The 17,417-nt window shown below is 40.2% G+C and overlaps 1 protein-coding gene across 8 annotated transcripts in view; it reads left to right on the top strand.

The window, feature by feature from the left end:
• The window catches only part of MYLK (myosin light chain kinase), a 180,148-nt gene that overhangs the window by 109,967 nt on the left and 52,764 nt on the right, over positions 1-17,417 (top strand). For all 8 annotated transcript variants that reach the window (XM_053404081.1, XM_053404091.1, XM_053404099.1 and 5 more), the window contains 4 exons: positions 16-90; positions 498-1,540; positions 12,563-12,679; positions 15,826-15,897. In XM_053404081.1, coding sequence (XP_053260056.1) covers positions 16-90; positions 498-1,540; positions 12,563-12,679; positions 15,826-15,897 — 1,307 coding nt within the window. The remainder of the gene's footprint in view (positions 1-15; positions 91-497; positions 1,541-12,562; positions 12,680-15,825; positions 15,898-17,417) is intronic.

Here is a 17,417-nt window from a genome sequence, read left to right as displayed (position 1 = left end):
TTTTAACTTTTTCAGGAACCAAGTTGGAGAATGCAGCTGTCAGGTGTCTTTGATGCTGAGAGAAACTTCCACAGGAGAAATACACAGAGAGTAAGTACAATTCCCAGGGACTTACATGGGTGGGTTCTATTTTTTGCTTTGCTAATTCTCTTACCTTTTAGACTCAAGCTGGCTGCTGTTCAGCCTAATCCCCAAATGTGACCCAACAAATTGTTTTCATCACACACAGCTGAAGCAAACTGTACCAAGCCAGTGTGGAACACTTTTTATTTTATTCTTTTTTTGCATGTGTGTAGCCTTATATGGTTCCTGAAGTCATCAGTGATGCAGTTAACTAATGGAGCAAGTTCTTCTAATCAGCCTTCTCTTCTATAAACATATTTTGTCCTGGCTCTAAGGTGGTTCCTTGATATTTTAAACCAACTCTTTGCTTGCCCTTTTTCTCTTCTCCCTCCCCTTCTCCCTCCCCCTTCCCTGCAACCCTTCTCTGCTTGCAGTGGGAGGCAGACGGAACAGAGAGATGCTGATAATCATGATGCACTGACATTTGGAGACTTCAGAAAGAGTACTGGTGAAGTCCAGCAAGTTGAGGAAGAGCAGGAGGACGTTCGGGGTGTGCTCAAGAGGCGAGTAGAAACCCGGGAGAGTACAGAGGAGAAGCTTAGGCAGCAGGAGGCTGAACAGATTGACTTCCGCGACATTTTGGCAAAGAAAGTCAACACCAAAAGTTTTTCTGAGGAGGAGCTGAAAGAAATTCCAGCCGAACAGATGGACTTCCGTGCTAACCTGCAGCGGCAGGTCAAGCCCAAGACCTTGTCGGAAGAGGAAAGGAAAGTCCATGCTCCTCAACAGGTAGACTTCCGTGCGGTGTTGGCAAAAAAGGGCGCCCCCAAACCTTCATTTCCAGAGAAGGCACCTGCCCCAAAGCCAGCTACCCCAGATTTTAGGTCTGTGCTTGGCGCTAAGAAAAAAGCACCCACTGAGAATGGTGACCCTGGTGCTCAAGCCCAAAATGCTAACGCTGTCCCGGATGTGCAGAAACCCAGCACCCACCCCAAAGTGGCCGATGCAAGTGCCAACTCCAAAAACCCACCGGTATCCAAAGCACTGGACACCCAGAATGCCAGCTCTAAAATACCATATGCTGAAAATACTGTTTCAGAAGCCAAGGATGCTAGCCCCTCATCTAAAACACAGAATGCTAGCATTAACTCTGAAGCCCAGCTTGCCAGAACCAACTCTGAATTGCCACACACCAAACTGAAGGAGAAAGAGGATAAGAATGACAACAACTGCAAAGGTGGTTGCCCACCGGTAGTCGATGGAGGAATAATTGAAGAGAAAGTAGAGGATAACAAAAAAGAGCAGCCAAAGGGAACAGCACCATCATTTACCAAAAAGCTACAGGATACTCATGTTGTAGAAGGTGACAAATTAATCTTGCAGTGTCAGGTTTCCTCAGATCCACCTGCTACTGTCACTTGGACTCTGGATGGGAAAGTCATCAAATCCTCGAAGTTCATTGTCCTCTCTCAAGAAGGTAAAAGGATGCAAACAGCAAGGCAGCCGTGTGGCTCACTGCTGTTATAGCCTACTTCTTTCATTTTTGTTAAGTAAATTTTGCTCTTTTTAACTTGTTATGTATATCACTATTTTAGTGCTAACCCTGTAATTGATTCCAGATGTGTTGGTTGCTGGCGTGCTGGGGACAAGGAATAGTCTTATTAAACATGTTTCCGGCAGATCAGCATCTAACAACTTGCAGATGCAAGCTGAATCGTCTTCCGTTCTTGTTTAAGTTATATTTAAATGTGGTTTTAGGATTCTGAAATCCAGTATCTACTTAATGAGTATTTAATTGGAAACTGGTCTATAGCAAGGGGATCATATCAATTTCAGTATCTAAATTCAGGTATGATTCTCCTATTACGTGAAAATTTTTGCATGACTCTTGCTGAGTCGTGGGAACTTTGGAAGGAAAATAAATGAGTTTGGGGTAGAATTATACTTTAAAACATGTTCTGGAAATGAAGCCTGGAAAGGAATCCTCTGAAATAAGAGTGTAAGTGACTTGACTCTTGGTATGTTCAACATAGATGTTTTAAATAATTTTGATACTAGTTGACAAATACAGTAGTAGCATACCAGAATTCAGGAAATGCTTTATTGAACAGAACATCCTGTTTTCGTACTGTTTTTAGGGTCAGTGGTGACACAAAAGTTCTCTAGTCCAATTCTCTGCATAAGAGTTAGGAATGCTTAGCGCAAAGGATTCTAACAATTTATCCCACACTGTGTATATGCTGATGTTTCACAGAGGGAGGGCGGGAGATTGATATGGCAATTGCCACAGATACCTGGAACATGCAGAGTGGATTTAACCAATCAAAATTGTTCAGGTGCCCAAGTCACAAAGCACCATTACAGGTTAATATTTTAAATTGGAACTATCTTGAGGCCTCATTTCACCTGAACTTCATAAGGGCTTGGTCCTGCAACCACCCTTTTTAATACAATTGTTAATCACTGGAAGAAGTTGGGTTGTGGGGAGTAGGAAAATTGGTACACATTTAAAACAACAGCAGTAATAAAGTTGAGTTTCTGAGGAGATGCATAGTCTCTTTTCCTCACAATAGCTAAGGTCAGTCAGGCTTTAAATGTGGGCCCTCTTTCTGTGGGGCCTCATCCTCCCCATTGCCATAACTGCTGCTGCTGCTGCTGCTACTTGTTTGTCAGGTAGAAGGTTGGTGATTGAACAAGCAGGTAGCAGCTACTCTTCATGTTAACTTGGTGCTTTGCAATCGTAAGATCCCAGGTTCCATCTCCAGCATCTCTAAGAAAGACTGGGAATTTCCTGGTCTGAAACCCTGGAAATCCTCAAGCAAGGTGGACCAGTGGTCTACCTCCACATTCCTGTGTCTGTGTTTGCCATTGCTATTGCTACTGAGCTGCTCATACCAAAGAGTGGGGGTGCAAGGAAACAGGTGGTAACAGGAAGGAACAGGAGCAACATAGCTGCGGTTTTCTAGAGGTGGGCCCTCTAGTGGGCTATATGGCTGGGAAGATGCCCAACCAAACTGTCCCTGGATGGTAGCTGCACATCGGTTGGGATGCAGAGTGAAAGAATGCAGGCTTTGCCCTGGAATTAACCAAGAGAATTATATCTTTGCTGTTCTGCACAGGCCTTGCAAAACAACTGTCTTGTCATGTTGTGTGACGGAATAACAAGAGGAATGCTATGTATTACTGAATTTGATGAGACCCAATTTTGATGTTCTGGCAAGAAGTGATGTGTTTTTCCTCGTTGCTGAACTGCTGTTGTGCTACACTTAGGCAAAAGAAGCCAGAGACATTGCCTAAGTGAACTTGTAGTAATAAATGGTAGTATTCAATGCTAGTCCTGTGCAAAGTAGACTTATTGAAGCTAATATTCAAGATTCACTTAATTCCATTAAGTCCTACTCTGAGTAGGACTTAGTTGATGGAAACCCGAACTCTTCCTTCACTTTACCACATTATTATATTTTGATAGCCACAAATCACCTAAAAGTTTAGTTCTCTGAAAAGTGCAGTAATTTGTCAGAGAAATACAACAACCAGGTCATTGTGGAGGTGGTGATAGTTACTCTGACGTAACCATAATGAGCGGAATCCAATTGATCTTCCTAGTGCAGTTGCTCCAGTGTAGGTTTCTGCTCACAGAAGAAGCAGGGGGGACTTATTCTTTGATTCCTCCTCTTCCCCTGCTGCTGCTGCATCACCCCCCCAATTCTGTTTTAGAGGGTTGTGGTATTCTCCAGGAAAGATGTTCAGGGGGTGCTGAGGGAAATGCCAAAAATCCTCTTCCCTCTTCTGTTAGTAGAAACCTCCCACTGAATTAAAAGCCCTTGTGCTTGCCACAAGGGCACTAGTTGGAAACAGACTACCGTAATATTTATTTATAAAAATATATATTTTTATGAATAACAATTAATTCTAACAATAATGTTTTATTTTAAGTCTCCTTTTTTAAATCACAGTGTCCCTACATCTCAATGAGGTGGTAAATCTGTACCTGGGCTGTGCCACTTCAGGTGCCAATTCGGTCAAACACACATGCATATAGAAAACTAGATATCTGGGAGGCTAAGCTAGAATCCTTACTGTATTTTATGTTGAAGGAAGAAAATGTGTATGGAAGAGCTTTCCACCAAGTGAGCCCCTGCAGGCAATCTGTGATGGTACAGCCCAGGCATAGGCTTATCACCTTAGGAAGAACTAGGTGTTAAGCTCAGTGTCCTTGTACCTGATGGTACAGTGGTTTGAGAAGAACAATGTATCATTAGACAACTCAGTGCTGATAACTGTTCAGGCTGGTATGTGCATCAAGTTGCCAGGCACTTGTGAAATTGCTTCTTCCATTTGCAGTTGCTTTGCAGTGCTTTTTCCACCCCCTGTGCTCAGGACAGGCTAATGCTCAGAGTGGGTTAACTGGATGTTACATATGAGCCCAGCTGTGGGTTTGAGATACAGCCTCAGTTCCTGGCAACAGAATGACATGGAAATAATGGTTATAAATAGCAATTTTTTTTTGGTTTATAATTGTATCCTGAATTTTCCAATGTGTAGTTCATAGGTTACTGTCCTAAAGGTAAACATTCCATTAGCTATTTTATCTGACTTACAGTGCAAGGTTCAACTCACATCTGATGAGATGGATAATATACATCAGTTAATCCTTAGCCTGATAATTGTATTCATCATAAAATCAAGATGGTGTGTTCCTTTCACTGTGAGTTTGTCATGGAGCATCTACGTCAGGCATAGGCAAACTTGGCCCTCCAGATGTTTTGGGACTACAACTCCCATGTTCCCTAGTTGACAGGACCAGTGGTCAGAGATGGTGGGAATTGTGGTCCCAAAACATCTGGAGGGCCGAGTTTGCCTATGCCTGATCTACGTGGTGAACGGTATAATCTGTCCACATTTTTAAAAATTCTGTTGAAAAATGGCAAAGTTGTCACAGTTCTAAATTTTTGGCAATTTATATAGAACCCGTCACTTCTAATGAATGTCATTCTCTGAAATGACAGCTTATAGGGAAAGCAGAGGGTCATTTTATTTAGAGTTTTGCAGCTACGTGGCCACCCATCTTATAGTGGCCTGAGTTTCATTATCCTCTGACATCCAGAAGAAACATCCCAAAAGTATGGTTGAATGAAAGCTAATTTGTAACCTAGCACAAATAAAGGCATCTGCATCAGCTAAAGTGAGCTCCTTAACTTGAACATTTGAGGAGTGAAGTTGTCAGCACTTTAACTTTTCCTTTAAACCAAAGTTTTATTGATTCTGGAATAAGAGAGAGAACAAATAAGCATGCATTGAAAAGTGGGACATCAATATAATTTTATTTCAGAAAGGTGTCAACCTTTCTTCAATCTCTCTGTTTATTCAAAACAAGAGTTATGGCTATTATACTTCACATTCCAAGTTCTTTGTGGTCGAGGAGAGAAATTTGAATCTTTCTGGAGGCATCAAAGGAAAAATGTTCAGCATATTAATTACTTTGTGAAATCTTTTTTGTGGTCACTTTGATTTGTGCTTATTCTTTAGTGCCTTGCTTAGAAAAAATAGGGTTAGTGATGCCAATATCGCTTATGGAAGCTGCCTTGTTCCTGATCAGACTACATCTGGCCCAGTATTGTCTCATTTGACTGGCTGTGCAGGGTCTACCCTTAGTGCAGTCAGAAACAATATAATTCTCATCCTTGAGTCTTTTGGCATCTTGCTGATTCAGTGGACCTCACTGGCATACTTTCTTTCATTACAATAGTCTTTTTTTGTATGCCTTTATTGTACTTCTCTTTGGCTCCTTTTTTCACCAGCCTTACATATGTATACATTAGGATAATTTATTTTCACTATGATTTTCCCCACTGAAATGTAATCCTTTCTTCGATCTTTTTTTTTTTTTTTTTTTTGCATCTAACTCTTGCATATCCTACTCTATTTGTCCGTGAGTTTCACAGTTTAGCTACCCCATGGAGACTAGCAGGCAAATCCTCCTAGAAAGCTGCTTACCCAATAAGCAGGAAAGTTGAATCTGAGTTGCAAAAGTTTGGATCTGTCTATCTATCTGTCTATTGAAAAGTTTGATCTTGTGGTACAGGAGAGAAGAAAAAGCTGGGCCAGGAAAAGGAAAAGCCACTCCGTAATTCTTCAGCCAGCTTAAATCCTTAAACTTTGCTGTAATAGTACAGGAGATGTCAATCTACAGGTAGGAGTGATCAACTGCATCACTGAAAGGCCAGCCTTATGTAGCCTTTCCTATTGTATTCTAGCTGAACTACCCTATCTCAGAAGCTTTAAGTTTACCTCTAATTAGGGAAGGTGGGGGTGAGTTTTGATTGTTTACTTTTAAAAGTGCACCTGTCTAACTCTCACTTCCTGGAACAATTTGAGAATCAAAACACAGTCATCCTTCAACATTTGCACTTCTCTGAATTTTGCAGTGCAGTTGTCCAGCCAACCAAAATGCACTGCAATGCATATAATAGGGTAAAGAGTTTATATATATATATATATATATATATATATATATATATATATATATATATATGTACATATACACACACATACATACATACACACCCCATTATCCCACAGACCTTGCGGGGGGCTGGACTATTTTTTTTTTAAATGAACAAATTCTTGTGCCCCACAAATAACCCAGAGATGCATTTTAAATAAAAGCACACATTCTACTCATGTAAAAACATGCTGATTCCCAGCCCATCCATGGGCCGGATTTAGAAGGCAATTGGGCCGGATCCGGCCCCCAGGCCTTAGTTTGCCTACCCATGGTACAGAGAAATCAATACTAAAATGCTGGTGAATTTTGCTGATGAGGACTTCTTTAAAATAATTCACAAACTAATTCGGAAATGTGGAGATTGCAACGCAAGATTGGAAAAAACAGAAACTGAAGGAAATCAAAATGGGCAGATTCACTCATCCTACCTCTAGTGACCAGGGAATCCTTGCACATGGCAATATATACATCACTCACACACTCTCTTACGCACCCTTTTTATAATGAACTACTGTGATTAATCATAACATAAAGCACATAGTACATCATGATCCAAACACAACTGTAGGCATCACTGTATCCATGCCCACTTGCTTATCCTGGAATTTGGTGAGGTGAAAGGGAAACCTACTTAGTCTTCGTGCCTTGTACAGCTATTGTTTTAGCCAATCTAAGAGCAACTTTTAATAATCTTTGAAGATAATCTGCCTGTTCGTCCTCTGCTAAAAAAAAGGTTGGTGCAGTAGGGAGAAGACTAGTTAATGCTGCTTGGGGTTAACTCACCTTAATGGATTTAATTCTTACAGAGCTATTTTGGAGCTGTCAGTGTATTCTTTGTGCCCAATGTCCTCTGTAGAAAAATATTCTTCAGAATCAGGCTTTAGGCTTGTCGTTGATGCTCTCATCCCAACCATTCATTTTTTTTTAATTGGTTCTAATTAAGACTGCTTTGTAACAGTGGGATTAGTTGGCCAATTAATTGATTACTCCACTAACATATATGGTTAAAGAAATCATAGTTGGCTGAGCAGATGACAGCACAAATTTTAACAGGCAACAATTACGCATTAATCTAACCTTAAGTGGCCAACCTAGTGCCTTCCAGGTGTTGTTGGAATACAAATCCCATGACCCTTTGTTGCTGGCCGTGCTGGCTGTGGCTGATGGGAGGTGGAGTCCAATATATGGAGGGTGCCTTGTTGGATCTGTGTATACAGCATAGGTGGACTATAAATGCTACACTCTTGATAGATTGACTTAGTGGAAAGTGCCATAGCTGTCGTATTGAAGATAATGATATTGTTATAGCACTACTACACATTTTGATATGCAAGTGATTACTTTGAAACATTGGCTGGCTGTTGTGATTGTATACAATTCATTCTAATAATTCTGCTTACATTTAAATATGATTTCTTAGTAGGAGAGGTTTCTGTGCGACCTTGGTTTTTTTCATTTCTTTGATGTTCTCAGTTTTCCTGAGCAGATATTATTCTCCTTGATCTTAAGTACTTTGGAAATCAGCAGAAGGATAATACAACTGCCCCCAAACTTTAAGTGGGTGGATAGATTTAGGAATACTTCTTGTTGAGAGGCTGCTTTTGGGAATGCTTCCTGTGATATAGTACAGGCATCCCCAAACTCGGCCCTCCATGTTTTGGGACTACAATTCCAATCATCCCTGACCAGTGGTCCTGTTAGCTAGGGATGATGGGAGTTGTAGTCTCAAAACATCTGGAGGGCCGATGTTTGGGGATGCCTGATATAGTAGAAATGAGTTCATGGAATAAATATAAGCTGTGTCCCCTATAATGATTGCTAGGGTTCAATCTGGAGAACATGCACTTAACCTTTTCCAGATGCACCATTAAGGTAGGAACTGGGGTAGCCATAGTTGCTGCTACTTGTTCATCTCCTGACCTTTCATCTGCCTGTCTGTGGCACCGAGCAAGACTCCATGTTTTCCCTACTGCAGGCAAGAAGGAAGGATGGATGAAAACATCAGTAGAGGAAAAAGAGGAAGCATCTATGGTTACTTCAGCTTCCACCTAACTGTTGAATTTCAAACTCAACATGTTTTATCTGTTGTTGCAATCTGGATCTGTCACCCCTACCAGTAATATACATTTTTCATCATGTGTCCATGATGAAGATTCATCCTCATAACAGAGGGATTCACCCTAGTTCTGGTCTCAGAGTGTACATAAGTTAACACAACGGTATGCAGCTGAACCCTAGGTTACATGGTAGAAATTAATGCATGCTACATTTTAACATGGATATGCTTCAGCAATGAAGTGTAAACTGGCCCTAAAGCAGTAAAGATGGCTAAGCTGAAATCCACAAAGTTGTTTACTTCTTCGTCCCAGACTTAATTGACTTCCAGATTTCAGCATCCTTTTTGGCATCCGCTGCCTTTTAAAAACTGCTCAGGGTACACGAACTGAGTTATTGCAGCTGGAACAGAGGGAAATATGTTTTGCTGACAAAGATAGGAAAGTAAAATATAGGAGCTATCCTTGTTTTGAGGCTCTGCATATTTGTTTTGAAGTTCACTGGCTATCATGCGGCAAGAACCATAAATATTTTGCCAAGTTTGTGCTATTTTGGTTAAACCAAACATCTCCCATAAGCCCCAAACTCCAGGGAGAGTGTCTTAAAGTGTTTAAGCCTCTGAACTCTCCAGACAATTGGCTCCTTCCCACAGTATGCCATGGATATTCCAACAAGTTTCCAATTATAGGCATTTTGAACACGTTTTTTGTGTCTAATACACAAGTGTATCTAACTCTATGCATTGCAGTGCTTTCTTCACATAGACATGTAAACTTTATGACACACAGTTGGCTGACAGCTATATAAACAGTTTGGGGGCGGGGAGAGGTCAACATTTACAGCGATCTTGTTATTTTCCCTCCTGGGATTTCATTTTGTAAGGTGCCAAAAATTCAGAATTCCCAGTGGAAGTCACCAGACAGAGCCTTCCTCAGAACTATGAGAAAAGAATCTCATCTCTGGAGGTCAGTGGAGGCTTTTGTAGAGGAAATACCAAATGCTTCATTGAGAGACATTTGGCCTCCCATCTCAGGGAATGAAGCAGTTGCCTATGTCACAGAAAGCAAAACCCTCTTTGGAAAGTTTCATGTCTCTAGTAAATATATCCGACTTGCTTTTTGTTTGTATATCTAGTTAAGAGGAATACTTGTGCATGATTCAAGACAGATTTCAAACACATGTCCAAAGATAACATTCTACCTCATCATTCTTTTATTACATGTGCACTGTGGTGTACAATCAACACTCTCTTGGCTTCATTAGCCTTTAAAGTTCATAAATTGGCGGTAGGTTTGTTGTAACAAAACACAATTGTTCTAGAGCAGGGAGTGAGGAAGCTAGGGCCCTACAGAGGTTGTTGGACTCCATCTCCCATCAGCTCCAGCCAGCATGGGACTGTTGGGTTTGATGAAGGAAGTTGTAGTTCAATAAAAGGTTTTCTATCCCTGCTTTGAAGGTCATGACTTGAGAAGAAGGAGCATAGAGTTTCAGTGCATAGACAAAATGGGATTGGGAATAGGATTGAACCATTATGTGTAAAGCAGAAAGGAGCAATATACCAGTCTCTACCACAGTTTATTGTTCTTCTGGACCTCTAATGTTCTTAAATAAAAACAATCTGAAACAATAGAGTCATTTTAAAAAATAAAAATGGCTTCATTCTTAAAATATGTACAGTACAACCATACAGTTCCGAAATTCACTCACTACAGAGGTGTGTGTGGCATCTTCATTATGTAGTTTTTGTTATATGCTGAAGATGTACCTCTTTACCCTGGCACTTGACACCATACCCAAAATGTCTAAGCTTTTAAAAAGTACATTCTGTTCTCTGACTGATTACAGACAGCATTTGTTCAGAGAAGGTAGATGATGGCCCACCGGCACATGTCTTAATTGTTTTGGTTCCACTGTGGTTTCTAGTTGAACATTTTTTTGCCATTGCTGTTCGACTTAAGACAATAATAGTACATAAAATATACATATGAACCCCCAACCTCAGTGAAAGTGGCTGAATGAAGTCACTTTCGATTTCTGTAAAATATGTGTGCACAGAACTTAAGATACATGTCACAAGTGAGACTGGTCTTTGTTTGCAGAAAACGTCTCTGAAGTTCTGTAGTTTTTCTGCTAACACTTTGGTTTATGTAAATTAGACTTAGATGATTGTTTTGGTCTCATCAACATTCTTTGAGTACAGTTCATTTTATTGTGGATTGTAAAATCGCTTGGCAAGGTGGCAGATAACATAGCTTGGCAAGGTGACAGAGAGTATAGCCTTGATTAACCTCCTAAAAACTCATATTAAACATCATAAGCCTGTATGTATCTTATGCTTGAAACATTCAATATATAGGAACTAACATGGTGCTATTAACAAGCAACCTCACCATGTGGCTGGTCTTCAGTTTGATGCAATTATCACTGCTCCGGTGATGTTTGCAACTTCTGGAGTATTGTTGGGACTGTCAAAGGTATCCCACTAAAGCATCCAACTGGCACAAGGATTTCCACTTGCACAACATAAAATCCCTACTTTCTCTTCCCCCTCCCTGTGAGACCCTTAAATCTGTGTGACCTTTAAATCTGTCCCCCAACCCCACAGAGCAGATTTGAGGAGGGCATGCACAGAAGTGGGAGAAGGTGGGAGAGTTGCATTGCACAAATGTAAAATCTTGTGGTGGTTGGACTCATTAGTTGGATACTACACACCACACTATTTCTTGATTCACTAATTATCTCATCAGCCTTCTCCGTGTCTCCTGGTATGTTTGAATCCCAGTTCATGCAACAGTTTTCAAGGTACTGAAGAAGTCGTCACACTGTGATATTCCCACTTCATTTTCTCAATGAATTTTTTGGTGTGTTTTTTTGTTAAAGCACCTTTGGGGGCAAACTTGAAAGGCATCAGGTTTTAACCTGTTTTCTTTGTCTGTTCTGTACAAGTGCCTGTTCCTCTCATGAAAATGAAGTAGCTAAGATTTTGAGAAATAAACACATTGCTGAATATGCGTGACTGTGCTGGAAGGCAAAAATGCCACTAAAGATTCCTGCTTCACAACCAGGAGACTAATGTGTTGATGCTCTTGCTGAAGTGGACCAAATCAGAGAGCTAGTGGGACCACATGTTTCAGTGCTGACCCATATTGGGAGGCAATTAGCAAGAATCCTTTTTCATGATATATGAACTTTTTCTGTGTTCACAGAACTGTTGTAAGGAGAAGCACTAGAATGTGTACACTGAGTCAGAGCATTCTGTGTTGCTCAGTGTTGTCCACGCCACTTTTCTTCAACCTTGGGTCCCCAGACGTTCTTTGCTTACAACTCCTTGACCACTGGCTGGGGATGGTGAGATCTGTAATCCAACATCTGGTGACTTAAGGTTGAAACAACTGGCAGTAGTTTTCCAGAGTTTCAGAGGGAAATCTTTTTCAAGCTCTGTCTTGAGATGTTGTGGATTGAATCAGGAACCTTTTTCTTGCATATGCCCTGCCAGAGACCCATGGCCCTTTGCCGCCCTGCATAACAATACATCTGGATGTAGGCTGAGGAAGGAAGAAAATATTTATCTTAAGACTGCTTTGCCTATGAATATGGAATGTACCAAGATAAGTCTTAAGATATATTCTTCTGTATTATTTCAGTTAGTGTAACACTAAATAAAGTTGTAATGTTAACAGTGCTGTATTTCCATAGGCATATTTCAAAGGACCTACAGAGCTGGGGGGAAAAGACTTTATTCACTATTGCAAATAATTTATTAACTGTCATATTTTTTTTCTACAAATGTATCTGGTATTCGCTGTACTGATTGTGGGGTTTTATTGTTTTATTATCTGAATAATAAATAAAAATTTACCAGAAACAAACAGTGCTGTGCTTTTGTCATAAACAATGCTCGGTGGCCCCTTCTAACCTCTATTTCCTGCCCATTAGGATCACTGTGCTCACTAACCATTGACAAGGCCTTCCCTGAAGATGAGGGCCAGTACAAATGTATAGCTGAGAATACAGCAGGAAAATCAGAGTGTGCTTGCAACGTGTCGGTGGAAGGTAAGTAGACTTTCCCCTCCTTATCCCACCTCAATTTCTGCTATCCTCACCCTGTTTAATCTGATTCTGATTTGTAAAACCACAAAAAGGTAGCTTTTTCTGCTTCTTTCTCTTCTACACTCCTTCCATGAAAACGTTACAATTTTTAATATCTAAAACCAACAGTGAATGAGCCACATGGAGCTAAACAGTGTCCACACCATTGTGTGTCAACTCCACATTCAGGCTGCCAAAACTGTGCGTCTGAATTGACTTTAAAATCCTCTCTGCATACATTTAAGTTCACCTATGATAGTTTCTGTGGCATTTTGAAACCATATCTAAAAAGCTGCCTTGTAAGCAATGGTGTGTGCTTTTGAGGCAAAATTAAATAAATAAACTAATATTTAACTTGCTCTTGTTCTGGTACTCTTATCGCCAAATGGAAACCGTGGTGAAATTTTTACCAAAGATGGTAGCAGAAAGAGCTCCATGCTGTTGTTGTACCTACCACATTGCAGTCAACAGCCTGCGCTAATGCTCACTTTCACTATGCAAACAGACAGGAAAGCAAACAGCAAAGACTTGTCTTGAAGCAAACGTGGCTTCTGGGGGTCACTTGAGCTGAAAACAGAACATACGTTCCTCGTACAGTGTTACCTCTGGTTACAAACTTAATTCGTTCCAGAGGTCCGTTCTTAACCTGAAACCGTTCTTAACCTGTGGTTCTAATGGGGCCTCCCGCTGCCCCCGCGCCACCACCGCACGATTTCTGTTCTCATCCTGAAGCAAAGTTCTTAACCTGAGGTACTACTTCTGGGTTAGCGGAGTCTGTAACCCAAAGTGTTTGTAGCCCAAGGTGTTTGTAACCTGAGGTACCACTGTAAAATGATATGTGGGCAAACCCAGATTCTCTAAGCCCTTTATTTATTCACTTCATTACTCTTATTACCTTTAGGTCCCACCCTTTGTTCATGTTGCTCAGGGCAGTATATTTGGCCATTTCCCCCGCCTCCCGCTTTATTCTCATCACAACCTAGTGGTTAGGTATAGAGAGATTATATGACGGGCCCAGTGAGCTTCATGGCTGAATGAGGATTTGGGCCTTTGCCTCCACAATCCTTATCTTACACTTTAACTGCTACGACTGCCATTGGCCTGATCCAGCAGGCTCTTCTTATGTTATTAAGACAGAATTGATTCTCTGATTCATAGGCTTGGAGTTGCTTCGCTCAAAATTTCATCTGTTGTCTTATAAATTCTGGCAGTCCCTTCTTTTTTTGTTATGGGACAGTGAGCAGTTATGTGCTGAATTCCAAGGCATTGGTGGTATGTCACTTGTTGGTGTCCGGTTCAACATCAGGGGAATTAAGTACTTCTGGGCTTGCTCTACTGTGTTCTCTTGCCGAGACTTGTCTCCCTATTATGTAGCCATTCAGCCATTTGCAGATAATTGCCAAGGAGGTGAAATCTTGGCAAAGGGCATTAGACAAGATCCTGGCTGTTGCAAAATGGGCTACCAAATCCTTAAAGTCCAAATAAGGCAGACACATCATTAGAACAAATCAGCTCCTTCAGCTACTTAAACACCCTTCTTTGAATGTGTATTTTACATCAGCTGTCTAAAGAAACTTGAGTAAGGCAATAAACTCTGCTCATAGTGATACCAGGATAGTGCCTGGGTCACTTTTATTGTTCCATTGGATTGTTGTGAAGACTTCCTGGAAGTATCTAGGACATCATTCATCTTCACAAAGGCAAGAAACTCTGCATTTCTGAATCTAACCAATATTATGAAATTTTGCAGTTGCAGAAATTCTACATTACTCATTACAGTTGCTTCCTTGTTGTGATATTCTCCCTGGGTCCAACTTTTCTATAATATTCAATTTACTGAGTTCAGAGATTAACAAAAGTTAATACTTAATATAACAGCATTTTTGCTTTGGATTTGCTAATCTGGTATAACATCCTACTGCTTTTGGGGGGAGGGGATGGTATATTTTTAAAAAGAAGAAATGGCAGCAACATATATTGAAAATGATGCCCCATCAGTTCTGTTCTACAAATGCTGGTACCATGATCAATATAAGGAAGAGAATATTTGCTGTATGGCTGAAGACGTCACAGGTTGAACAGGAAGGATGGAATGGATATGAATGATTTTTGCTAGAGGCATATTATCTTGCAAATAGAATAAATCAAAGTTTGCATATATTTTTAAATCATTACGTTCTGCTTTTCTTCTAAGGAATTCAATGTATGTAGCAAACTGTCTCATACCATTATTCCATCTAGTTCAGTATTGTCTGCATTGAATGGCAGTGGCTCTTTCAGAGAAACATGTTTTTTGTAAGACTTGTTTGCCTGGTTACTTGGAGTTACTGTTTATGCACTAGAGGCAACCAGGGAGGTGACCATTTAAAAGCTTACAAATGTGTGTGGTTCCTATAAGAGGTGTACCAGTCAAACACACATGCTTTTCTATAATATGTTGTCTTAACGTGGTGCACATTTTGTTTGCCCCATTGCTGTTCCTGGTTAAGAAGTTTTTTAAATGATACAAAAGCTTACAGATTTTGTTTACCAACTGAGCGTACATTCCATGCGCAGTAATATCTCTTTCAGACTATATTTAACTTTCTGGAAACACTACTGTCTGTTCCCAGGCTTGGTTTCTATCTTTATTGTAACAGCCTGCTACCTAGCCTTGCTATATTTTTGAACTGAGATTTGATTAATCTTTCAACTTCAGCATAGTGATCTTATTTTATCCCTTCACTCTAAACCCTCTTTGGTCGATCCCTGTGTTTTTAAAACAGGGAGTCCTCTAGTTGGGGCTTAATCAGAGTAACTTCAGTGGAAAGTTGCATCCTACTAAATTGTTAATATTAGCCATTGATGTTTAATGGAGTTTTGCACAGAACATCTATTGGACAGCAGATACAGCTATTTTTATTCAGAATGTAGCCTTTCCAAACCACTGTGTGCAATAAGTCTTGTTTAAACATCACAAAAGCTAACAATTTCCATCTGCTTTCCACCTCAATCAGAATCAAATTAAAAGAATGAGAGGTCTGTTTTTCTTGCAATCATTGCTCTTTAGTTCTAAATGCTTGTTGTTGTTTTAATTGTTAACTGTCCTTTTTCTTTCCCTCTGCTTATAGAGTCTTCAAAGCCAACTGAAAAGAAGAGCAAAAAGCCAAAGAGTTCACTCTCTCCTATGCTTGCAACAGAGAGTAAGTTGTTCTGCTTTGTTTCCTTTCGGCTGAGTTTGAACAGGTACTTTAGAAAGTAGTTGGTTCCGAAGATGATTGTCTTTATTGTGACTGAAGCTAGGGGCATACAGAAAGAGGGCAGCAGCATCAATAATGAAAATCTGGTCCTCCATTTACATATTTGTATGGGTGGTTGATGTCACCTCCTGCAGTGATCATGATAAGCCTTCTGCCCAGGTGAATCTTCTTGATATCATGTTTGTATGATACACAAGCAGCAAATCCCCCAATTTCTGCATTATATAAACTCATTGTTATGGAGCCACATGAGCAGAAATCTTAGGCGTACTTGGGTCATCATGAGGGTGGTATTCCTCATACAGGGCATACAAAAGTATCTTAAGTAATAACAGCCAAGAGGTGGAAAAATGGTTTTAATAAGGGTGCACCAAGCCAAATCCTTGTGTATTTAGAACTGATTTTTTTAAATGGAATTGCTTTGTAGTTGGTGAATGCAAAAGCAGTTCGTTGTTCATACTGGATATATTGTCTCCAAAACTGGCTCAGGTGTTTTGTTTTAAAGATATATATAAAACCCATCCCTAAATTTTGGCATTGTTTCCCCCTTTTCCACTCCATATTGTCAGATATCCACAAACTGTCTTGTATACCCTTGCTTTTTGGAACATCTGAGTATTATATTTATATCTCACCTTTCCTCCAAGGGACTCAAGGTGACCTACAAGCTCCTCCTCTGCTCTATTTTTATCCTCACAACAACCCTTTGAGGCTGGCTAGGCTGAGAGATAATGACTGGCTCAAGGTCATCCAATAACCTTCATTGCTAAGTCAAGTTTTTAATCCTGATCTCCCAGGTTCTAGTCCAGCACTCAAACCACTATACCACACTGGCTCTTTCAGCATGTGAATAGGTCTACTTTGCCCTCTTTTAGGGTAGTTATTTGTAGGTTTCATCTTAAAGGAATAGCAGGCTGATCATTCACAACTTTTGGTGGCGAACAGAACACTTCCTTCCTATTAATGATGACTGCAGCCCTAGGATTGCTGCTGGGAATCAGAGTTAAAAACTTAAGTTGGTATGAATCAGTCAAAGGTGATGTATTTTAGTTGGAATAACAAGACTAAATCAAACCCTTGAAACAACTCCAGATTCCATGGCTGTGTAAACAAGACCTCTATAGCAACATTCTTTTACCAAATCCAGTTAAAATCAAGGGAAGAGTTTTTATTCAATTTAACATCAAAGGGAAAATAGTAACATTATACCTGTGTCTGAATAATGGAGAGAGAGAGAAATCACTGTTAGCTACTGCATATATTCTTAATTCTTGGTGCTATGACTACAACTGCTGCTGTTGAAGGTCTTGTCTCTCCCGCCACCCAATATTTTATTTGAGATTATAACAGAAAGACAGTTAAAGTTCTCTTAGACATCTTGCATTTTGTTGAGAATGGCTGTCCTCTTAGTCACTATTTCACTGTGTAGGGTAATTGTCAAACTCTGCTGAGAATGAGCAGGG

This window comes from Podarcis raffonei, chromosome 1 (assembly GCF_027172205.1).
Source record: "Podarcis raffonei isolate rPodRaf1 chromosome 1, rPodRaf1.pri, whole genome shotgun sequence".
In the NCBI taxonomy this organism is placed as follows: Eukaryota; Metazoa; Chordata; class Lepidosauria; order Squamata; family Lacertidae; genus Podarcis; species Podarcis raffonei.
Note: the sequence above shows the minus strand (reverse complement) of the source record. Positions and strands in the feature narration are given on the sequence as shown.